Source organism: Pan paniscus, chromosome 4 (genome assembly GCF_029289425.2).
Source record: "Pan paniscus chromosome 4, NHGRI_mPanPan1-v2.0_pri, whole genome shotgun sequence".
In the NCBI taxonomy this organism is placed as follows: domain Eukaryota; kingdom Metazoa; phylum Chordata; class Mammalia; order Primates; family Hominidae; genus Pan; species Pan paniscus.
The window spans coordinates 133,230,794-133,256,048 of NC_073253.2; the positions used below are offsets into that span (position 1 = coordinate 133,230,794).

The 25,255-nt window shown below is 39.9% G+C and overlaps 1 protein-coding gene across 21 annotated transcripts in view; it reads right to left on the minus strand.

The window, feature by feature from the left end:
* FAM13B (family with sequence similarity 13 member B) overlaps positions 1-25,255 on the minus strand; it is a 172,424-nt gene that overhangs the window by 10,461 nt on the left and 136,708 nt on the right. For 11 of the 21 annotated variants that reach the window (XM_055112950.2, XM_055112958.1, XM_055112959.1 and 8 more), the window contains exons 11-17: positions 13,958-14,022; positions 11,722-11,770; positions 11,173-11,320; positions 5,722-5,932; positions 4,895-5,024; positions 4,198-4,279; positions 536-765 (exon numbers count right to left, since the gene is read on the minus strand). In XM_055112950.2, the coding sequence (XP_054968925.1) occupies positions 536-765; positions 4,198-4,279; positions 4,895-5,024; positions 5,722-5,932; positions 11,173-11,320; positions 11,722-11,770; positions 13,958-14,022 (915 nt within the window). Of the gene's footprint in view, positions 1-535; positions 766-4,197; positions 4,280-4,894; positions 5,025-5,721; positions 5,933-8,037; positions 8,104-11,172; positions 11,321-11,721; positions 11,771-13,957; positions 14,023-25,255 lie in introns of all 21 variants that reach the window. The other 10 variants (XM_063604235.1, XM_063604236.1, XM_034960556.2 and 7 more) reach the window with 1 other exon arrangement.

Consider the following 25,255-nt stretch of genomic DNA (forward strand, 5'->3'; position numbering starts at 1 on the left):
TATTTACTTATTTTCTCACTCTGTCATCCAGGCTGGAGGCACAGCTCACTGCAGTCCTAATCTCCCGGGCTCCATTGATCTTCCCACCTCAGCCTTCCAAGTAACTGGAACTACAGGTGCATACTACCACATCCAGCTAATTTTTAAATTTTATTTGTAGAGACAGGGTCTCACTTTGTTGCTCAGGCTGGTCTCGAACTCCTGGGCTCAGGCAATCCTCCTGCCTCGACCTCTGAAATTGCTGGAATTGAGGCATGAGCTACCTGTTTCGTGCTCTTTATACACTCATCTTGCCAACTGACTCCAACATAAATGAACTCATCAGCATTCTAGTTTTTTCAGTTTTATTATGATTCAATTCTTGAAGTATTTGGCACTTCTGTTATGCTGATTAAAGCATGTTTCTGAATCTGCAAAGATGGGGAGCAGATTCAGGAAAATCAGACTACCTAGACATCTCTACCCTGCTATAGTAATTATTTTGTTTCAGGAATTCTAAAGGCTAATCTGGGCAAAAATCATAGCTCAAGATTACCTTGATATCTTCTGGAAGACACCTCTCAATACGTTTTTCTTTCAGTCTTTTAAGAATAAGTTCAAGGGTTGCTTCTTTAGATGGTTTTTTCTCCTTCTGAATGACCTTGGGTTCATCTCCATTCTCTTCATCTTCATGGTCTAGAGAAGAGCCAAAGCTTTTTGGAAGTGTGTTACTACGTGGACGTGTCTGAGGTACAAATTCTCCATCAGAATTTTTGTGTTTTGCATCTACATGTCAGAAATAAGGACAGATCAATAATAATTGGTTTTAGCTTTGACCGGGTCAAAGAATAAGCAAAATACACAACAAGAAAGTATACATTAACAGCACACAGACTTAGATATTTCAAAGCCAAATAAAACATTTAAGAAGCAAAAAACAGCAAGACAGCTATTCTAGGCTGGGTGTGGTGGCTCACACCTGTAATCCCAGAACTTTGAGAGGCTGAAGCAGAAGGACTGCTTGAGCCCAGGAGTTTGAGACTAGCCTGGACAACAGAGTGAGACCCCATCTCTACAAAAAATTTTTTAAATTAGCCAAGGCTGGGTGTGGTGGCTCACGCCTATAATCACAGCACTTTGGGATGCCAAGGTGGGCGGATCACTTGAGGTCAGGAGTTCGAGACCAGCCTGGTCCACATGGCAAAACCCCGTCTCTACTAAAAATACAAAAGTTAGCCAGGTGTGGTGTCATGTGCCTGTACCTGGTGGCACACACCTGTAATCCCAGCTACTCAGGAGGCTGAGGCAGGAGAATCACTTGAATCCAGAAGGCGGAGGTTGCAGTGAGCCAACATCAGCCAATGCACTCCAGCCTGGGTGAGACAGTGAGACTCTGTCTCAAAAAAAAAAAAAAAAAAAACCTGAGCACTGTGGCACATGCCTGTAAGTCCCAGCTACTTGGGAGGCTGGGGTGGGAAGACCACATTGAGCCTGGGAGGCTCAGGCTGCAGTAAACTGAGACTGCACCACTGCAATGCAGCCTGGGCAACAGAGTCAGACCCTGTCTCAAAAAAACACAAAAACAACAACAAAAAGAGAACAAGCTATTATTTTTATATCCATAGAGAGCCTATTATTGAATAAAATGCTCTGATGGGCATGGGAGATACAGAAGAAAACAAAACAGACATGGTTCCTGTTCTTGTGGAGCATATATTCAGAGAAGGAAAACAATAACCAAATACTCAGATTAGTAAAATAACTTTAAAGAATGCTACGATCTATAGGTAAAACAGGATAGAGTCACAGTGCTAAAAGGAGTATAATTTGTGGAGGAACAACTACATTGGATGGGATTGACAAAGAAGACCTCTCTGAATAGTATCATCCTGGTAGAATACGGAATAAGGAGCTTGTCTAGCACAAAGGATTTAGTGGAAGGGCATCTGTCCCCAGTGAGGCAATAGCCAGTGTGAAGGTCCTAAAGCTTGGCAAGTTTGAGGAACAGAAAAGAGATGAAAGTGATAAAATCGGCCAAGGGCAGACTGTGCAAGGCCTTGAAAACCACAGTAAGGAGTTTTGACTTTATTCTAGGTGGAAGCCCACTGAAGGGCTTGAAAAAGAAAGTAGTAAGACTATTTTTCTTTTTCAGACAGGGTCTTGCCCTGTCACCCTGGCTGGAGTACAGTGGCACAAACATGGCTCACTGCAGCCTTGACCTCCTAGGCCTAAGTGGTCCTCCTGCCTCAGCCTCCAGAGTAGCTGGGACCCAGGCTAACAGGACTTTTTTAAAGATAATTCTGACTACCATGCAGCAGACGGACTACAGAGCAGTAGAAGTGAAAGAAAATGGGAAAATTAGGAGGCCAATGCTAGACAATTTAATGGTATCAACTACTAATAAAATCAAGGTAATAATTTTCACTGATGACTGGAAATTGGCATTAAACAAGGAAATCTTTAACAGAAGTATAGGGGAAAATTAAGTGATACTCTAAAGAGGAGTTAAGAGACATTATCTTGGCCGGGTGAGGTGGCTCACGCCTGTAATCCCAGCACTGTGGGAGGCCAAGGCAGACAGATGGCTTGAGCCCAGGAGTTTTGAGACCAGCCTGGGCAACATGGTGCAATGCCATCTCTACTAAGAATACAAAAAAATTAGCTGGGCATGGTGGCATGTGCCTGTAGTCCCAGCTACTCGGGATGCTGAGGTGGGAGGATCGCTTCAGCCCGGGAGGTGGAAGCTGCAATGAGCTAAGATCGTGCCACTGCACTCCAGGGCAACAGAGTAAAACCCTGTCTCAAACAAAAAAAAAAAAAAAGGAGAGAGAGAGAGGCAAACATTATCTTAACCACAAGAATATAAACTCCATGACAGCAGGGACTGTGTCTGTCTTGTTCACTGCTATATCCCTAGTTGTCTACAAAGTATTTAGTACCTCAGAAATACTTAACACTTTACTGGGCTGGGCACGGTGGCTCATACTTGTAATCCCCACACTTTGCAAGACCGAGGTGGGAGAACTGCTTAAGGCCAGAAGTTTGAGACCAATCCAGGCACAAAGCAAGACCCCAACTCTATACAAAATTTTAAAAAATTACCTGGGTGTGGCAGTGCATGTCTGTAGTCCTAGCTACTCTTGAGGCTGAAGTGGAAGGATCACTTGAGCTCACCAGTTCAAGGCTGCAGTGAGCCATGACCATGCTACCACACTTCAACCTCGATGACAGAGCAAGATTCTGTCTCAAAAAAATAAAAAATATATATATTTTTATTTTTATAGGCCAGGTGCGGTGGCTCACACCTATAATCCCAGCACTTTGGGAGGCTGAGGCAGGGGGATCGCTTGAGCCCAAGAGTTCGAGACCAGCCTAGGCAACATGGCAAAACCCCATCCCTACTAAAATTACAAAAATTAGCTGGGCTTGGTGGCGTGCACCTGTAATCCCAGCTACTCGGGAGGCTAAGGCACAAGAATCACTTGAACCCAGGAGGCAGAGGTTGCAGTGAGCTGAGATGGCGTCACTGAACTCCAGCCTGGACAACAGAGTGAGACTCTGTCTCGAAAAAATTAGAAATAAAAATAAAAATAAAAACTTTATTGAGTAAATTTAAACCAAAGTGATGCTCCAGATAATAAACCCCTATTTTGCATAATTTTTAAAGTAATAATTATTAAAACACATACTCAATAAACATCCACAAACTAAATATACTTCAACAATTACTATACTGGTTTGACACCCAGAAATGCAATGCCTAGTTTATCATTCAAGAGTTACAATTTAGTCTTTGTGGTATAAACGAGTCACTGTGATTAGACATTCTTAGTTTTAGATGAAAATACCTACCAAAAAATCTTAATGAAATATCCAACAAAACTCAAAGCTGCTTAATATCTGAAATATATTTTAGATAAACTTTATAACATCAGTTCACTTATTAATATACAATCTCAGGTATCTTTCAAAAAGATATTACTAATAAAAACACAAAAAAGACATTTAAAATATAATACAGAACTACAGTACTGTACTATAACACAGTACTACAGTATGCAATTTTGACCCTAACAAAACAAAAAAAGGTAACTTTTATTTTTGTCAAACAGTGCCCAAGATTTAAAATTATCAAAAGTTGTATTTGTGATTCTCAGACATTATTATATAAAAAAATTTTTAAAATGCAAATATATTACAAAATGGCACATAATATACCTTTAATTTGCTTCCGCAGTTTTGTAAGCTCTGTCATCCATTTTAATACCTTTGGATTGGCAGCAATATCACTGTAGGAGGGCTGAAAAATTATGGAGCAGAATCACTGACACTTGTGATAAGCAATAGTTACGTTAATTTATGTCCAAATAGTATTTTACAATTCCCACAGCAAAGACTGCTCAATTCTCATTTCATCTTATTTTAATTAGATAGGGCAGGATATTAAGTCAAGTTCTCCCAAGGTAAGGTCTCGTAACTGGCAGAAGCCAGATTTGAATATGGGTCTTCTGACTCCAAGTACAGGACTCTTTCCACTTCATATGTTCTAACTATTAAAATTCTCTTTCCCCTCCTCCACTCCATCCCTCACAAACTCCCTCTCCTCCCCACTTGGTACTTGTAGTTTTTGATAGCAGGAACATGATTTGTCAATGTAAAGTATTTGCTTTAAAAATTCTAAAAGCTGCTTTGCCAATGGAAATATAAAGATGCCACGGTGCAAATGGCAAGAATACTGGCCTGGAAGTCAGGAGACCAAGGAGTTACATAATCTCAGATCTACACAATCACTGTTCCTCCGGGTATCTCAGATTTGTTACCTTTCTCACACAGATCTAAACTAATGCTTTTGAAAAACTCTCCTCTCAGTTCTAATATTAGATTAAGCTCAATCTGGGGAATGCTACAAACCTACCTTGCTATTTCTTTCCCTTTCAAACTGTTCCTCAAATTGTCTGATTTTCTTCTGAAGTTTCTTGACCAGCTGATAAGGTGTTCTGTCCTCTCTCTTTTCATCTTTTGAACTAAAGGATGATCTTCGAATTCTGAATTAAAACAAAAGGCCAACACTGTTAAATTTTCAAGTACCAACACTGTATCTCTTATTGCCCTGACATGGCACTATTAGCAATAAGTAAATCTTAAAGGTAAAAATAAGTCCCTAACACTAAAGGACAGGTAGTATAAAGAAACACTGTAATGTTACAGACCACAAATTTAGCTAATACAAGTGGCGATGAAAACAGTTTGGAATCATTTAAAACTGGTTTGGACAAAGGCAGCAAAGAAACAAAGATACCTAGCAGCTCAGAGCTCTTGTAACTGTTCAAACTGCATAACAAAGTTTTTGACATTCAGATCCATTTAAAGCTTTGATAAAAAAAGATTAGGAACTGCTCAGCACCATTTGCTGCTTCCTTTACAGAGCTCTGTATTTCAGCGATGAATACATAAATAAATGAATAATACACCATGAGAAAATGTCTATTTGAGAGCAAACTTCAAACGCTACACCTCACTGAACTCAGCAGGGTCAAAAAAAACCAAAACTTACAAAAATGTGCTCTATAAAATCAGTGAGAAAGCTCTGAATTCTATGTCTAGAAGACTCAATCTCTCTCTTTTTTTTTTTTTTTTGAGATGGAGTTTCACTATTGAAGCCCAGGCTGGAAGACTAAATCTCTCAAAAGACTTGGGTACATAATAGGAATTGCCTCTTATAAGTACATAAAAATCACATACCTGGTAAAAGACAGTGCTTTAGATGAGGAATCCAACTTTTCTGGATCATGTAGGAAACGCTGGCTTTGACCAAAATCTAAACTGCGGTGTGATAATACTGGAGGACAGTCCTCTTCCAAGGGGTGATGATTCATTCTTCCAGCTTGTGGAGACAGCTGAGCTTCTCCAGACTCAGAGTCCTCCTGCCAAGACTTAAAAGCAGGAAATGGCTCTATAAAACAAACACAAAGAATAGTACCATGGGTCTCTTGATTCCACGTGGGAAAAAAGTCACAAAATATCAGCTATGTGTTCCTTAAATCACATCATTATGTAGTGGTTCATATATACATACACACATACACACACATACACACACACACACACACATACATGTGTGTATATATATATAATCTTCATAAAGCCTACTATAGTTTAAAATTATTCAAGCTTCACTTTTTAGTCCAGAGTTCAATTTTTTTTTTTTTTGAGATAAGGTCTCGCTCTGCTGCCCAGGCTCTGGAATTCAGTGTCATGACGGTGGCTCACTGCAGCCTCGACCTTCTAGGCTCAAGCAATCCTCCCACCTTAGCCTCCCGAGTAGCTGGGACTACAGGCGCTTGCCACTACGCCTGACTAATATTCTTTTTTTTGTTGTTGGTAGAGACGAGGTCTCACTATGTTGGCCAGGCTGGTCTTGAACTGCTAGGCTCAAGTGATCCTCCCATCTCAGCCTCCCAGTGTGCAGGGATTACAGGCATGAGCCACTGTGCCCAGCCCAGAGTTCTATTTCCATATAAATTTAAATTTCTGAACCCAGTGGCAAAGCAAGAAAGGACATTGTCAAGCTCTTTAAAACTCAATTTAATTCTAAAGATGTTATTTAATATAATTCTGAACTTTTCAAAAGATGTTTTATTTACAAATGTTAGTTTTCAAGTAGGGGAAAACTAGAAACAGCAAGAACTGAACAGTTCTTTCTTAGAAATTTAATTTAAAAGCCAAATGATGTCAGGTGTATGACCTGTCCCTCACTGTCAAATAGCTATATTAAGAAAAAGTGGGAGCTGTTCCCCATGTTACATGGAACACTCACCAAATGGAGTTCTCTGACTTTAGAAGAATTCTAATATTCCCAAAGGAGGAGCTAATTCACCTGACAGCACCTGGCCTCTAACATTAAACTGTGATGGTTATCTTCTGCTACAGGATTCCTATGTATAATATATATTTTAATAATACCCAACAGTGTTACTAAGACAAAACTTAATAGCACTAGGCCTTCTTAAGCACATTTACTTTACTGCAGTTATCCTGTATGCCCTCAAATGAAAGCTATGTTAATACATTTGATGTCTTTGCAAATATAATGTTTGATTACATATAGAACACATACAGATCATACACACAATCCACAAATATACCCCAAATACAACATTAAGCACAGGAGGGAAAGAAAAAATTCCCATCTACACATTAGCTTTTTATTTATTTATTTATTTATTTTTTTAGAGATGGAGTCTTGCTCTGTCACCCAGGCTGGAGTGCAGTGGCACGATCTTGACTCACTGCAACCTCTGCCTCCTGGGTTCAAGCGATTCTCCTGCCTCAGCCTCCCAAGGAGCTGGTGTTACAGGCGCCTGCTACCATGTTTGGCTAATATTTGTATTTTTAGTTGAGATGGGGTTTCACCATGTTGGCCAGGCTGGTTACAAACTCCTGACCTCAAGTGATCCGCCTGCCTCGGCCTCCCAAAGTGCTAGGATTACAAGCGTGAGCCACCACGCCCGGCAGCTTTTTTTTAAGTAACTACACTTAAAATTTTTGATGCTATTGGCTATTAGCAATAGCGAAAATGAATGCAAAGAGGGCTTGACAGTGTCAAAATTCAAGAGTGATGTTTTCTTTTTCCTCACACAATAGCTAAGATCGCTGCTTTAGTAATTTAGTTTAACTTTATGCATTAGCAATTTAAAGCATTACCTTTCTTTCAAAATAATAAGAACATAATTTAGTTTCTTTTTGAAGCCCAGATCAATCTGAGAATTAAAAATTGGGTACAAAGCGTGCAATCCCACAATAAACCCAACAATAAAGTGATTTTCAAAGCAACCCTTGTACCTGTGCCCCAGCAAATAAGTAACTGGTAGTAAACATTTTATGAGAAATATCCTATTTTAAGAAAAGACAAAAGTAATAGCAATTTTTTCTGGGTTCACTTTGAACCCAGAACAGTTTTCCTAAGATATGGGGACAGCAGGAGAAGGGCTTAATAAAAAGACAAACAAAGTGAACCATAAAAGGCAAAAAAACTAAACTATGGTGAACCATACTTACCCTCCCCATCTCTCTGCAGATGCATTGTTTTGAAATCAATGAGGGGAAAAGTGATAGGGCATGACGCTAATAAAATGGAAAAAATGGCAAAAAATACTAAAGTGAACACACAGCACAGTCAGAACAAACCATACACATAACACAAAGCCAAAGATACCAAAAACATTTCCCTAAAACCAGTTAGGCATTCTGTTCAAAAACGTTATTAAAAGAAATCACTACTAACTAGATTTTAACAAACACAAACATAACATTTCCATTTCAGCAAGCAATGCAAAAAAGGGGGGGAAAAACTCAAAGTAGTGCTATTTTATTAAAACTCAAACATAAAACTGAAGAAATGGAAATTCTTAAGCAGGTACTGTTTGAAGCTTTTCAGTGTAAATGATTTTAAAGGAAAATATCTCCCTTAGTTTGCTCTTTGAAAAAATCCTACTGCATTTCATTCCAGAGTTAGCAGGAGAGAATCTGAAGATGGTATCCACTTCCATTAAAAGTCAAAACTTTGCAAACAGCTGCTACAAATTCATACTGGTGACAGTCATGTGCTACCTGCTTGCTAACTACTACTGCATTCTGCTATTTTTCTTATCCTTTGAGGAAAAAACAAAACAGAAACTATATACTTAGGAATAGTGACATAGGGCTCTATTTGGAGTCATCCCACTTCTCTACAAAGAGTCACATCAAACAAAGCATGTCTGATTCCAAGGTATCCAGGGTCTAAACTAAGTTGGTCTCTTAAATAAATAAGACTTTTTCATTTAGAATATCCTAACTCCTGGCCAGGCACGGTGGCTCATGCCTGTAATCTCAGCACTTTGGGAGGCCAAGGCGGGCGGATCACCCGAGGCCGGGAGTTTGAGACCAGCCTGACCAACACAGAGAAACTCCGTCTCTACTAAAATACAAAATTAGCCGGGTGTAGTGGCACATGTCTGTAATCCCAGCTACTCAGGAGGCTGAGGCAGGAGAATTGCTTGAACCTGCGAGGCGGAGGTTGCAGTGAGCTGAGATCGCCCCACTGCACTCCAGCCTGGGCAACAAGAGCAAAACTCCGTCTCAAAAAAAAAAAAAAAGAAAAATTGGAGGAATATCCTAACTCCAATCAGTGTTTGCATTAGTGACAAAGTTAGAAGAAACAACATGGTCTACAAACAGCCACTCTACAAAGCACATGCACAGTTCATGGCTGGGAAGTTCACTCAGGTGTCTGTAACTGTCGGCTTTCTGAAAGTTGCAGACCCCTATTTCTGGAAGAACAAGTAGGGGACCTACATAGACTTGTTTAGGCTGTTGAACCAGGGCAGCTCAGGCACTGAAAATCAGGCATCAGCAGCCTACAGGTTACCTCCTTTATCTATACCAAGGTATAGGTGCTGGATTCTGAGATGGAAAAAAAAGACAGTCCAGTATCAGGTTCTCTTTCAGGGAGACTCAAGAACGCTGACGCTAGACAGGGAAGGTCTATCCTCTTCAGACAATGAAAAACAATTGTTCTTCTATGTTTAAAATTTAATCAGGACTCCCAGGCCAAAGATCATAAAGAACTATTTATCTGCATCTTCTAATAGGAAGAAACAAAAGTGCTTTATCAGAATCCAAGCTGCTTCCTTTGAAGACTCATTTCCTAGCAATGCTGCAAGGGATGCTCTGTCGACCACCATTCCTTTTATTTCAGCCACAATAAATAACAAAAAAGAACATTTAATCTTCAACTGCCACCAGTATGCTAACATATCCCCCAACACTGGGAAGCATCTTCATAAATTCCAGATGTCCTGAATAACCCAGAACAAAGCAAATGAAAGACAACTTTCTAATTTAGTCTAAGTTAAAACAGATAATATGCCACTGGGCATGCCAAACATCTAGACCTATATAAAAAGGAGGGTGGGGAGGAGATGGCAATAAAAATTGGCACAGACAATGACTTGGTTGGGGCTCTTAAAAAAAAATGCCTAGACCTTAAAAAAAAAAACAAGACCCACACACACTCCATTTGCGATCAGGTGAGTACACTTACAGTGACAAAAGGAGTCCGTGGCACTGGCATTAGAATTCCTGTTATTGCCAGTGTATGTCAACAGATACTTGCCAAAGGTGAGACAACCCAGGGATCTTCATCCAAGTGAATGAATATGTAACTATGCTTAAGATTCTTGAGTTATCTCATTGTCTCTTTACCAAAGTGTATGATCCAGAAAAACTCCTAGATCCAAATTTATTGCTTGTTTCCCACCCCCACTCAACATTTTATTTGAAAGTTTACAAATACATAGCAAAACTGAAAGAACTTTACACTGAATATCCATATACCAATCACAATCTACCATTAACATTCTACTATACTTGCTTTATAACATTTATCCATCCCATTAACCATCTTATTTTTTTCATGGATTTCAGAGTAAACTGCAGGTATCAGTAAATTTCCCCATAAACACTCCAGCATGCAAATCATCCACTGAAGTTCAGCATTTGTTTACAGTTTTTTATCCTCTTGAAGTAAAAAGAGAACTTTATATACAAAGAAACACAAAAATCTATGTATTTGCTAGGTTTTGAGAAATGCATATACCCATGTTGTTTGCTTGTTAAATTTTAACTTCTCTCCTTTGTGCAAATTTTTAGAGTCCCCTGCACCATACCTTCATAACCTAAGACAGAAATACAGGAATATGGTACAATATTTGTTTAGAAGTACCCTTGAAGGTCATTTTTCAAAAAAGTACTACTGATGATACTAAGGACAAGGTAATTATACACGCTCTGCTTAAACTGGTGAGATCTCTAAGCCTTAACATACTGGGCTTCCAAAGACTAGGAGATAGCACCTGATTTAAATATTAACAAAAACGTATGCTGGGTGACTTTTTAAAAAAATCAGTTCTAACATCCATTTTCAAAGCTGTTGATGGATCAGACAAGAACTTCTAGTTCATATGAGATGCTGCCCCAAAGTCTCAGTGTGTTTCACTAAAAACACCCACTTGTTCATCTTACATGAAAGGGAGAACAGAAGATCAAGATGAATAAGGTTATCCAGAAAAGGGCTGTAGTCTTATCATTGCTTAGGGTAATTTCGGTTACAAGTAACATTATCAGGAAAATAATGCGTGTGGGTAAAATTACCTTCCCATTTATCACCATCAGAAACATTCTTCAGATCTAAATGTGGAATACTGACACATGCTGCTTCCCCTTGAACACCAACACTCTGACCTCCTGGTACTTCTGATTCAGTGTTGGCATTCAAATCACATATCTTGCTACTAGAATCCTGTATTTTAAAATAAAGAATACATTTCACAACTATGGAAGCTTTTCACACCCAGCTTAAACACATCCAGCACATATCCAAGTGTAGTCTTCATTAGTTTACTGTGCCTATACAGCCAACTGTCCCACTCCCACTGTGCAAACTATTTTCAAATATAAACATGCAGTTTTAGAATATGTCTTATTGGAAGACAAGTTTGGATCCCAAATTCAGGAAAGTGTTTTCATAACCAAGTCTCTTGTAACCAAAAGTGGCAAATTAAGTTGCTGTTTAACTGTAAAATATTTGGTAAGAGTATTTATATTTAAATCTTTAAACCTAGCTAACCCATGTTAAAGACCAGACATAACAGTTTAAACCTAGGCAAGTTTTTAAAGACTAAGACAAAAAATAGTTCTTACCAGAATCAAGTGTGACAATTTATCACTGTCAAATAACAAATATTCTTCCCTAAAAATACAAGTAAAGTTGTTAGTATATTAAGAATAAAAAGGCTACTATCATTATATATTTCTTACCTAGATTCCTCTACTCCATAACACAGTTAGCATTTACAATGTGCGAGGAGAAAATGCCAACTGGACACATGCCCATTCTTTGGAGCCCTATATCTGAAAAATCACACAATACTGAAAAGATCCACAGAATCACTTCGGGTTTAGAAAAATCAAGTAACAATCCCTACTCCACCCCACAAACCACAGCAAAAAAGAAAAACCTTTATAAAATGAAAACTAAAATCCACAGTAAGTAGAAACTCAAAAGAATGAATGTATAATAAAGATTTTATAAAATAAATGTTTTAACCAAATAAACAGCTCTATTCTCTCCATTCTTGAGACTTTCAAAGAAAACTTTTTAAAAAGATATCACTATGTCTTTTACTTTAAACTTGACTGTATTCTATCACAAGGATACTACTTCCAATCAGAGAAGGTTACTACTTCCAAACCTTTCCCTCCTCAAAATATAACAGTAACATACTAAAAGGAAATTTTAAAAAATTTCAGTCCACCTTTTACTTCCCCAGAAAAACTAACCCTTATTTAGAACAAGTGTTATAGCAAGCTGTCATAAGTGATCTGTACCTATTTTACCAGTCAAGAGAGCACCTGCTATTATACAGTAGATTATCAATATGCCTACTGGGGGGAAGTTCTTTTCCCCAAAGACACAGTGGCAATTTACAATGACACATCGAGATGTCACTTCTAACCGGCCATAACAGAGTATGCACTCAGGAGACATGCCTTGATCTAAATATTGCAAGTCATCTTCTCATACAGATAATTACCTTATTCTTGCTGAGAATAAGAAATGAACTAAATGCTCTGATAAGCTTAAAGGCATTCCTTTGCTTAGAGTAGGAGCAAATGGTAGGATGAGTAATTACTACCTTAGCAGCCTAAAAGACCTAATCACCTACATTTGAGAAGCATGAATGTTAAACATACAAAATGTAATCCACCTAACCAAGGTACTCTGGATCTAAAAACCAGTTTGCTAACTTATACACAATTGAAGTTGAAGAGGAGAGAGCTTTTTCCAAAAACAACAACAACAACAACAACAACAACAACAGAAGAGTCCTCACTAAATGGGTCCTTATTGTTCTACCAAATCCAGATGTCACTATTCTGGGGGTGCCTGTTAATGTTGTTAATTTTATATCTTCAGCCCATAGCTCCAATACTCCCTGGGCTGGAAGAGGATGATTCCTGCCTCCTGAAAGGAAGGACAAGGAACTGCTATAAGGAAATCTGTGGACCTTCAGAGTATGGGGAGGCTCCAGAGACGTGGCTCCAAAGAATTTGCTTACCCTTAAAGAACAGCCTTCCTACTTATAATTAAAAGAAACAATAGAATACAAATATGTCCTGGCCAACAGGCTGTCAGCAAATTAGTATACTGTCTGGGATCTCTCAATATTTACAATCTAGCCTGCAACTTCATTACTGAAGTGTTTTCAGAATCTCAAATCACCTTCCTAAGAAAGTTATACTTTTTGGCAGGATCTTGAAGACTGATGCAAAGGGTAACAAGAATCCAAATCTTACTCTGTGACTTAAAACATTCTAGAAAGCTTCTATTCAAAGAGGCTATCTATTGAGACTCTACATTAGTCGAAATACTCATTGCCTCCAGTATTTCTCTACCATTACAGCCAGCCAAAGAGGTTAAAAAAGCACCAGCTGCCTAAGAGTGTACTGAGACACACCAAGGATAAATTCAAAGAGGAAGAAAAACATCCTATACATATTTGTTGAATCAAATACAGTATCTCTCAGTTAGTTATACACAGTTACAAGATCATGAATTAACTCATTGACAGGTATACTCAGAATATCAGTAAATTCCCAATTGTTCCACAATCAACTGAAAGATTTAAATGTCTCCAAAAAGGCTGTTTTTCCCTCTGAATGTTTTCCAAGTTATAACTACTGTCTGAACCTGTACAAATCCAAATATTTATGGGTATTTAATATCCTTTATGCCTACCATTATAACAAGAAGGCTGTTTAAGATTATCTAAACTATATATTTATAATGGACATTCATCTAAAAAAATCACCTCAAAAATCTGTGAAGAGCTCCAATTCTCAAAATGATTAATTAGCAACAAGAAAAAATGCTTACCTCTCAAGACAGCCATCTTCACTATCACCATGGTCACTGCATGGCTCTAACAATATACCTACAGACTGACAAAAAGAACACCACCATGTATTAATGGAGCTCCCAATACTCAGATATGAGAAGTTGCCAATCTAAATTAGGATATTAGAATACAGATTAGTCAAACACCCCTAATTAGCTATCATTTATAATAGTCTGTAGTACTTAGCATCTCTTTTTACAGAGAGTAATTTATCTTCCCTCAAAACCTGGGTCATATGAAATATAGCAGGTACTCTGCATTTCTCTCTATTAGGTAATATGTATCACCACTACCATCCTTCTTCCTTAGAATTCTCTCCTCCAAAATGATGGTCTTCTGATCCTGCTTGCCAACTGCTGCTTGCTTTATTTCTCCTCAGCTACAAAGATACAAGTTTGGTGACTTCTTGTAGGTAAGATAGGAGTCATAGAGGAGTTCACTAGGTTCCTTTGTATATTTGAAGTAATAACTATTTTCCACAAAGAAAGTCCCCACATGAGAAAACTCTCCCATTTTCCAACGAGCTTAGTGACACCATCTCATCCCTATTCCCCCGCAAACTAAAAACCTACCAAGTCTAATACAAATACCTAGAGAATTACTACAAAATACATGAACGTTGTGGTGTTTTTGATGATCACCTTTCAAATCAACAAAAGGTTCCATACTTCCTAGACTCTCTGATTCTTCTTTAGAAAGTAAGTACCACTTGTCCAGCTTTGTTTAGCATGAAAGAAGGTCCACAAGAATCTGCAAAAAAAGCTGTTAAAATACTAGTCCCTTTTCAAACTACACATCTGTGAGGCTGTCTCATATGCTTCAACAAAACAATGTAACAGCAACAGACTTAAATGCAGAAGCATATACAAGAATCCAGCTGTCTTCTGTAAGTCAAACAGGTATCAACAATATTTCTAGCTATGTAAAACAATGCCACTCCTCAAACTTAAAAAATTTTATGAAAACAGTTGTCTATTGTGGAAAAGAGCAACCTTACTTATGTTACCATAAATGAGTTTGTTAAATTAATGTTTTTTAAATTTATCAGTTTTAATTCCTAATATGGTAAATCCTGATAGATATACCTATGTAAACAAAAGCTCTTTGGGATCTTCAATATTTTTAAGAGTATGAATGAGTCCCTGAGACCCAAAGTGTGAGAACCACTGATACAGAAATCAGACTTCGGTAACTTTTATGATCAATAACAGGTGTCCCCAACCCCTGGACCGGTACCGATCGCTAGCCTGTTAAGAACCAGGCCACACAGCAGGAGGTGAGCAGCTGGGGGAGTGGGGAGTAAGCACTATGGCATGAGCTCCGCCTCCAGTCATATGAGTGCTGGCATTAGATTCTCAGAGGCATGGACCCTATTGTGAGCTGTGCAAACAAGGGATCTAGGTTGTGTTCCTTATGAGAATCTAACTAATGCTTTGATGATGTGAGGTAGAACAGTTTCATCCCAAAACCCCAACCCCCTATCCACCATCCATGGAAAAACTGTTGTCCACAAAACCAGTCCCTGGTTCCAAAAATGTTGGGGATCTCTGCTCTAGAAGATAGCTTTACATTCTGAAGGTTTCTGGGCACATGAAATAACCATTACCCAGACCAAATATTTAATTTTTATTTATTTACTTAAAAAAATTTTTTGAGACAGTCTCACTCTGTCATCCAGGCCAGAGTGAGGCTCATGCAGGTTCACTGCAAACTCCATCTCCTGGGTTCAAGCGATTCTCCTGCCTCAGCCTCCCGAGTAGCTGGGACTACAGGTGTGGTGCCAGTACACCTGGCTAATTGTTTTGTATTTTTAGCAGAGATGGGGTTTCAGCATGTTGAATAGGGTAATTTTTTTGTAATTTTAGTAGAGATGGGTTTCGGCATGTTGGCCAGGCTGGTCTTGAACTCCTGACCTCAAGTGATCCATCTGTCTTCAGCCTCCCAAAGTCCTGGGATTACAGGCATGAGCCACTGTGCACAACCAGACCCAATATTTAAAATGAACCTTGGGGCCAGGCACAGTGGCTCACACCTGTAATCCCAGCACTTTGGGAGGCTGAGGCGAGCAAATCACTTGAGATCAGGAGTTTGAGACCAGCCTGGCCAACATGGCGAAACTCCATCTCCACTAAAAATACAAAAATTAGCCGGGCGTGGTAGCACACACCTGTAGTCCCAGCTACTCGGGAGACTGAGACAGGAGAATTGCTTGAACCCAGGAAGCAGAGGCTGCAGTGAGCCAAGATTGCACCACTGCACTCCAGTCTGGGTGACAGTACAAGACTCCGTCACAAACAAACAAACAGAACCTTGGTATCTCACTCAAAAGAACCAAATTCAAGCCCTAGCTCTGCCTTTCTCATCACAAATATGAGAATAACAATAATTTACTTGACTACCTTAGAGTCACCATAGAGAATCAAAAGAAATAGCTTATAAGAAAAACCATCTATATTGGCCAGGCACAGAGGCTCACACTTGTAATCCCAACACTTTGGGAGGCCAAGGCGGATGGATCACTTGAGGTCAGGAGTTCAAGACCAGCCTGGCCAACATGGTGAAATCCCGTCTACTAAAAATACAAAAATCAGCCAGGTGCAGTAGTGTGCGCCTGTAATCCCAGCTACTCAGGAGGCTGAGGCACAAGAATCACTTGAACCCAGTGGGGAGGAGATTGCAGTGAGTGGAGACTGTGCCACTGCACTCCAGCCTGGGTGACAGAGCGAGCCTCTGTTTCAAAAATATATAAAATATATAAATAAAATAAAATATCAGCAGGCAAAATAACCCATACCTTCTCCCCACTTCCTCCCATATGCCCTTCCACAAACATTAAGGTCTGCAAAGGAAAGCTAAGGTGCTCTGGTCTCAATTCAGGTAAGTTAGAGAGCTTTGGCAGTGGCGGTGGCGGTGGCGGTGGCAGCAGCAGGAGGAGCAGCAGATACAGCACAGTCATATTAGCAATATCTTAGGAGCTATCGGAGATTACTGCCAAGAGTTAATTAAAACCTGACAGGCATTTCCGGTAATTCCTCTGGTCTCCATCCCTTCCTTAGGGGTCCATAATTGGTGCACCCACATTGCTTAGTTCTGCATCTTCCCATTTCTCTCATTTACCTTTGGCTCAAGCATGCTAGTTACTTCTATTAAATAGGCTACATATCTCCACTCCATTCTGTACCTTTCATTTGCTGAACAAACACTCAATAAATTGCATATTGATATACTTCTATCTAGCCTACTCTCTCTCTTCTACTGAATTAATATGATCAAAACTGATGAGGTCTTAAGACTAGTACACGTCAAATTTATAGCCTTCTCTTCCTCTTGACTATCTACTAGAGTTTATAAATACTTCTGGTCTCCACTTCTGAAAGGAGATAAAACAGTTTCTCAGTGTTTGCAAGGTATGAATAATTCTAAGTTTTGAAGGGGCACCATCTATGAAGGTACCCTGAAATGAATGGATTTTACTGATGATAAATCCAGGTATTTTGATGTGAGTTCTAATCAGGCTATTCAACTTCATACACTTTTTTTTTTCACCTTCATACACTTTCAACTCCCAAAATATTGATTACTGTACAACTTATACCTATTCAAAATCTATAGTGAATAATCTCTTTGTATCAGATAAAACTCCTAAATATTTACTACAGAATCTAGTAGCACATTAAAAAAAAAAATTCTATTTTGCAAAAACCTACTAGATAAGCTTATCCAAAATATAGGCCGGGTGTGGTGGCTCACGCCTGTAATCCCAGCACTTTGGGAGGCTGAGGTGGGCGGATCACCTGAGGTCAGGCGTTCAAGACCAGTCTGGCCAATATGGCGAAACCTCGTCTCTACTAAAAATACAAAAATTAGCTGGGCGTGGTGGTACATGCCTGTAATCCCAGCTACATGGGAGGCTGAGGCAGGAGAATCACTTGAACCCAGGAGGCGGAGGTTGCAGTGAGCCGAGATTGCACCACTGCACTCCAGCCTGGGTGACAGAGACTCCGTCTCAAAAAAAAAAAAAAAAAAGAAATAGATTTTATACATATATATATATATAGAGAGAGAGAGAGAGAGAGAGAAAGAGAGAGAGAAACTCTTAAAACTCAACAATAAGAAAACAATCCAATTTAAAAACAGGCAAAAGACCTGAATAAACACCTCATTAAAGAAGATATACACATAGCATATGAGAAACTTATCATCGTATGTCATTAGGAAACTCAAAATTTAAACAAGATACCATTACACATCTATCAGAATGGCCAAAATCCAAAACACTAACACTACCAAATACTGGCAAGAATGTGGCACTGTCACTCATTGCTGGTGAATGAATGAGAAACACACTCAACTGATTTGAAACACCACTTTTATTACAAATGTATCCAGGCATTTAGTTTATAATAAAGGTGGCATTTCATATTGGTGGGAAAAAGATATATTATACAAAAAATTAAGGTGTTGGGATATCTAGGTAAACATGTAGGACAAACAGCTGAATCTGCTCTTCACATCTTATACCATGATAAATTCCAAATGGGTCAAATATTCAAATGTAGAAAATGAAACCATAGAAGTATTTTTTTAAAAGAAGAAAGTTAGCTTATAATCTCAGAATAGGGAAGGCCTTCCCAACTATTAAAACCTAAAATCTTAAAAAAGGGAAAAAAAAAAGACGATAAAGTTTAACACCATCAAAAATGACTTTAAGTAGTCAAAAGACAAAAAACTGGAAACAAGTATTTGCGACTGATCATTAAGAAAGTAGGTAGTTCCTTAATAAATAAAAAATATGGCCAGGCACAGTGGCTTATGCCTGTAATCCCAGCCCTTTGAGAGGCCGAGGTGGGTGGATCACAAGGTCAGGAGTTCAAGACCAGCCTGGCCAAGATGGTGAAACCCAGTCTCTAGTAAAAATACAAAAGTTAGCTGGGTGTGGTGGCAGGTGCCTGCAATCCTAGCTACTCGGGAGGCTGAGGCAGAGAACTGCTTGAACCCAGGAGGCGGAGGTTGCAGTGGGCTGAGATCGCACCACTGCACTTCAACCTGGGAGACAAACCGAGACTCTGTCTCAAAAAAAAAATGTACAAACCAAAAAGGAAAAACACCAACAACCCAACAGAAAAATGTGGATGTGGACAACTGGAAACAGAAAAGACGAGACCCATCATGGTGGCTCACATCTGTAATTCCAGTATTTTCAGAGGCTGAGGTGGGAGAATTGCTTGAAGCCAGGAGTTCAAGACCAGCCCAGGCAACAAAGTGAGACTCCTTCTCTGCAAAAAAATTAAAAATTAGCCAGGTGTGATGGCATGCCCCTGTAGTCACAGCTGCTTGGTAAGGTGAGGTGGGAGGATTGCTTGAGCATGGGAGGCTGAGATTGCAGTGAGCTGTGATCATGCCACTGCACTGCAGCCTGGGTGACTAAAGCAAGACCCTGTCTCAAAAAATAGAATAAAAAGACTTAACATTTCTATAAAAATGTCAATGTAGGCCAGGCGCGGTGGCTCACACCTGTAATCCCAGCACTTTTGGAGGCTGAGGAGGGCGGATCACGAAGTCAGGAGTTCGAGACCAACCTGATCAACATGGTGAAACCCCGTCTCTACTAAAAATACAAAAATTAGCCAGGCATAGTGGCGTGTGCCTATAATCCCAGCTACTCGGGAGGCTGAGGCAGGAGAATCACTTGAACCCGGGAGGCACAGGTTGCAGTGAGCTGAGATCACGCCATTGCACTCCAATCTGGGCGACAGAGCAAGACTGTCTCAAAAAAAAAAAAAAAAAAAAAAGTCAATGTAAAAGAAAATCACAATGTAAGTTTCCACTAAAAAAAAAAAAGTACAAAAATTAGCTAGGTGTGGTGGCACACACTTTTAATGCCGGCTACTTGGGAGGCTGAGGCATGAGACTCACTTGAATCTGGGAGGTAGAGGCCGCAGCAAACCGAGATCGCGCCACTGCACTCTAGCCTGGGCAAGACTGAGACTCTGTCTCAAAAAAAAAAAAAAAAAAAAAAAAAATTCTTAAGATTAATTTCAGCCTGGCTAACCAATACATTACAGGACTGTGGTTTATGTAGCACCTAGTACTACAGTTTATGTAGATCACATAAAGCTGTTTAAGTGATCAGCTTTGAAACGTTAAAAAGCAATTTGTGGGGGGAGGAGCCAAGATGGCCGAATAGGAACGGCTCTGGTCTACAGCTCCCAGCGTGAGCGACGCAGAAGACGGGTGATTTCTGCATTTCCATCTGAGGTACCGGGTTCATCTCACTAGGGAGTGCCAGACAGTGGGCGCAGGTCAGTGGGTGCATGCATTGTGCGCGAGCCGAAGCAGGGCGAGGCATTGCCTCACTCGGGAAGCGCAAGGGGTCAGGGAGTTCCCTTTCCTAGTCAAAGAAAGTGGTGACAGACGGCACCTAGAAAATTGGGTCACTCCCATCTGAATACTACGCTCTTCCGACGGGCTTAAAAAACGGCACACCAGGACATTATATCCCGCACCTGGCTTGGAGGGTCCTACACCCACGGAGTCTTGCTGATTGCTACCACAGCAGTCTGAGATCAAACTGCAAGGCGGCAGCGAGGCTGGGGGAGGGGCGCCCGCCATTGCCCAGGCTTGCTTAGGTAAACAAAGCAGCCGGGAAGCTCTAACTGGGTGGAGCCCACCACAGCTCAAGGAGGCCTGCCTGCCTCTCTCTGTAGGCTCCACCTCTGGGGGGCAGGGCACAGACAAACAAAAAGACAGCAGTAACCTCTGCAGACTTAAATGTCCCTGTCTGACAGCTTTGAAGAGAGCAGTGGTTCTCCCAGCACACAGCTGGAGATCTGAGAACGGGCAGACTGCCTCCTCAAGTGGGTCCCTGACCCCTGACCCCCAAGCAGCCTAACTGGGAGGCACCCCCAGCAGGGGCAGACTGACACCTCACATGGCCGGGTGCTCCAACAGACCTGCAGCTGAGGGTCCTGTCTGTTAGAAGGAAAACTAACAAACAGAAAGGACATCCACACCAAAAACCCATCTGTACATCACCATCATTAAACGCCAAAAGTAGATAAAACCACAAAGATGGGGAAAAAACAGAGCAGAAAAACTGGAAACTCTAAAAAGCAGAGCACCTCTCCTCCTCCAAAGGAACGCAGTTCCTCACCAGCAACGGAACAAAGCTGGATGGAGAATGACTTTGACGAGCTGAGAGAAGGCTTCAGACGATCAAACTACTCCGAGCTATGGGAGGACATTCAAACCAAAGGCAAAGAAGTTGAAAACTTTGAAAAAAATTTAGAAGAATGTATAACTAGAATAACCAATACAGAGAAGTGCTTAAAGGAGCTGATGGAGCTGAAAACCAAGGCTCGAGAACTACGTGAAGAATGCAGAAGCCTCAGGAGCCGATGCGATCAACTGGAAGAAAGGGTATCAGTGATGGAAGATCAAATGAATGAAATGAAGCGAGAAGGGAAGTTTAGAGAAAAAAGAATAAAAAGAAATGAGCAAAGCCTCCAAGAAATATGGGACTATGTGAAAAGACCAAATCTACGTCTGATTGGTGTACCTGCAAGTGACAGGGAGAATGGAACCAAGTTGGAAAACATTCTGCAGGATATTATCCAGGAGAACTTCCCCAATCTAGCAAGGCAGGCCAACGTTCAGATTCAGAAAATACAGAGAACGCCACAAAGATACTCCTTGAGAAGAGCAACTCCAAGACACATAATTGTCAGATTCACCAAAGTTGAAATGAAGGAAAAAATGTTAAGGGCAGCCCGAGAGAAAGGTCGGGTTACCCTCAAAGGGAAGCCCATCAGACTAACAGCGGATCTCTCAGCAGAAACTCTACAAGCCAGAAGAGAGTGGGGGCCAATATTCAACATTCTTAAAGAAAAGAATTTTCAACCCAGAATTTCATATCCAGCCAAACTAAGCTTCATAAGTGAAGGAGAAATAAAATACTTTACAGACAAGCAAATGCTGAGAGATTCTGTCACCACCAGGCCTGCCCTAAAAGAGCTCCTGAAGGAAGCGCTAAACATGGAAAGGAACAACCGGTACCAGCCACTGCAAAATCATGCCAAAATGTAAAGACCATCGAGACTAGGAAGAAACTGTGTCAATTGACAAGCAAAATAATGAGCTAACATCATAATGACAGGATCAAATTCACACATAACAATATTAACTTTAAATGTAAATGGACTAAATGCTCCAATTAAAAGACACAGACTGGCAAATTGGATAAAGAGTCAAGACCCATCAGTGTGCTGTATGCAGGAAACCCATCTCACGGGCAAAGACACACATAGGCTCAAAATAAAAGGATGGAGGAAGATCTACCAAGCAAATGGAAAACAAAAAAAGGCAGGGGTTGCAATCCTAGTCTCCAATAAAACAGACTTTAAACCAACAAAGATCAAAAGAGACAAAGAAGGCCATTACTTAATGGTAAAGGGATCAATTCAACAAGAAGAGCTAACTATCCTAAATATATATGCACCCAATACAGGAGCACCCAGATTCATAAAGCAAGTCCTGAGTGACCTACAAAGAGACTTAGACTTCCACACATTAATAATGGGAGACTTTAACACCCCAATGTCGACATTAGACAGATCAACGAGACAGAAAGTTAACAAGGATACCCAGGAATTGAACTCAGCTCTGCACCAAGCGGACCTAATAGACATCTACAGAACTCTCCACCCCAAACAGAATATACATTTTTTTCAGCACCACACCTATTCGAAAATTGACCACATACTTGGAAGTAAAGCTCTCCTCAGCAAATGTAAAAGAACAGAAATTATAACAAACTATCTCTCAGACCACAGTGCAATCAAACTAGAACTCAGGATTAAGAATCTCACTCAAAACCGCTCAACTACATGGAAACTGAACAACCTGCTCCTGAATGACTACTGGGTACATAACGAAATGAAGGCAGAAATAAAGATGTTCTTTGAAACCAATGAGAACAAAGACACAACATACCAGAATCTCTGGGACACATTCAAAGCAGTGTGTAGAGGGAAATTTATAGCACTAAATGTCCACAAGAGAAAGCAGGAAAGATCCAAAATTGACACCCTAACATCACAATTAAAAGAACTAGAAAAGCAAGAGCAAACACATTCAAAAGCTAGCAGAAGGCAAGAAATAACTAAAATCAGAGTAGAACTGAAGGAAATAGAGACACAAAAAACCCTTCAAAAAATTAACGAATCCAGGAGCTGGTTTTTTGAAAGGATCAACAAAATTGATAGACCACTAGCAAGACTAATAAAGAAAAAAAGAGAGAAGAATCAAATAGACGCAATAAAAAATGATAAAGGGGATATCACCACCAATCCCACAGAAATACAAACTACCATCAGAGAATACTACAAACACCTCTATGCAAATAAACTAGAAAATCTAGAAGAAATTGATAAGTTCCTCAACACATACACTCTCCCAAGACTAAACTAGGAAGAAGTTGAATCTCTGAATAGACCAAGAACAGGAGCTGAAATTGTGGCAATAATCAATAGCTTACCAACCAAAAAGAGTCCAGGACCAGATGGATTCACAGCCGAATTCTACCAGAGGTACAAGGAGGAACTGGTACCATTCCTTCTGAAACTATTCCAATCAACAGAAAAAGAGGGAATCCTCCCTAACTCACTTTAGGAGGCCAGCATCATCCTGATACCAAAGCCAGGCAGAGACACAACCAAAAAAGAGAATTTTAGACCAATATCCTTGATGAACATTGATGCAAAAATCCTCAATAAAATACTGGCAAACCGAATCCAGCAGCACATCAAAAAGCTTATCCACCATGATCAAGTGGGCTTCATCCCTGGGATGCAAGGCTGGTTCAATATACGCAAATCAATAAATGTAATCCAGCATATAAACAGAACCAAAGACAAAAACCACGATTATCTCAATAGATGCAAAAAAGGCCTTTGACAAAATTCAACAACCCTTCATGCTAAAAACTCTCAATAAATTAGGTATTGATGGGACGTATCTCAAAATAATAAGAGCTATCTATGACAAACCCACAGCCAATATCATACTGAATGGGCAAAAACTGGAAGCATTCCCTTTGAAAACTGGCACAAGACAGGGATGCCCTCTCTCACCACTCCTATTCAACATAGTGTTGGAAGTTCTGGCCAGGGCAATTAGGCAGGAGAAGGAAATAAAAGGTATTCAATTAGGAAAAGAGGAAGTCAAATTGTCCCTGTTTGCAGATGACATGATTGTATATCTAGAAAACCCCATTGTCTCAGCCCAAAATCTCCTTAAGCTGATAAGCAACTTCAGCAAAGTCTCAGGATACAAAATCAATGTACAAAAATCACAAGCTTTCTTACACACCAACAACAGACAAACAGAGCCAAATCATGAGTGAACTCCCATTCACAATTGCTTCAAAGAGAATAAAATACCTAGGAATCCAACTTACAAGGGATGTGAAGGACCTCTTCAAGGAGAACTACAAACCACTGCTCAAGGAAATAAAAGAGGATACAAACAAATGGAAGAACATTCCATGCTCATGGGTAGGAAGAATCGATATCATGAAAATGGCCATACTGCCCAAGGTAATTTATAGATTCAATGCCATCCCCATCAAGTTACCAATGACTTTCTTCACAGAATTGGAAAAAACTACTTTTAAGTCCATATGGAACCAAAAAAGAGCCCACATCGCCAAGTCAATCCTGAGCCAAAAGAACAAAGCTGGAGGCATCACACTACCTGACTTCAAACTATACTATAAGGCTACAGTAATCAAAACAGCACGGTACTGGTACCAAAACAGAGATATAGATCAATGGAACAGAACAGAGCCCTCAGAAATAACGCCGCATATCTACAACTATCTGATCTTTGACAAACCTGACAAAAACAAGCAATGGGGAAAGGATTCCCTATTTAATAAATGGTGCTGGGAAAACTGGCTAGCCATATGTAGAAAGCTGAAACTGGATCCCTTCCTTACACCTTATACAAAAATCAATTCAAGATGGATTAAAGACTTAAACATTAGACCTAAAACCATAAAAACCCCAGAAGAAAACCTAGGCATTACCATTCAGGACATAGGCATGGGCAAGGACTTCATGTCTAAAACACCAAAAGCAATGGCAACAAAAGCCAAAATTGACAAATGGGATCTAATTAAACTAAAGAGCTTCTGCACAGCAAAAGAAACTACCATCAGAGTGAACAGGCAACCTACAGAATGGGAGAAAATTTTCACAACGTACTCATCTGACAAA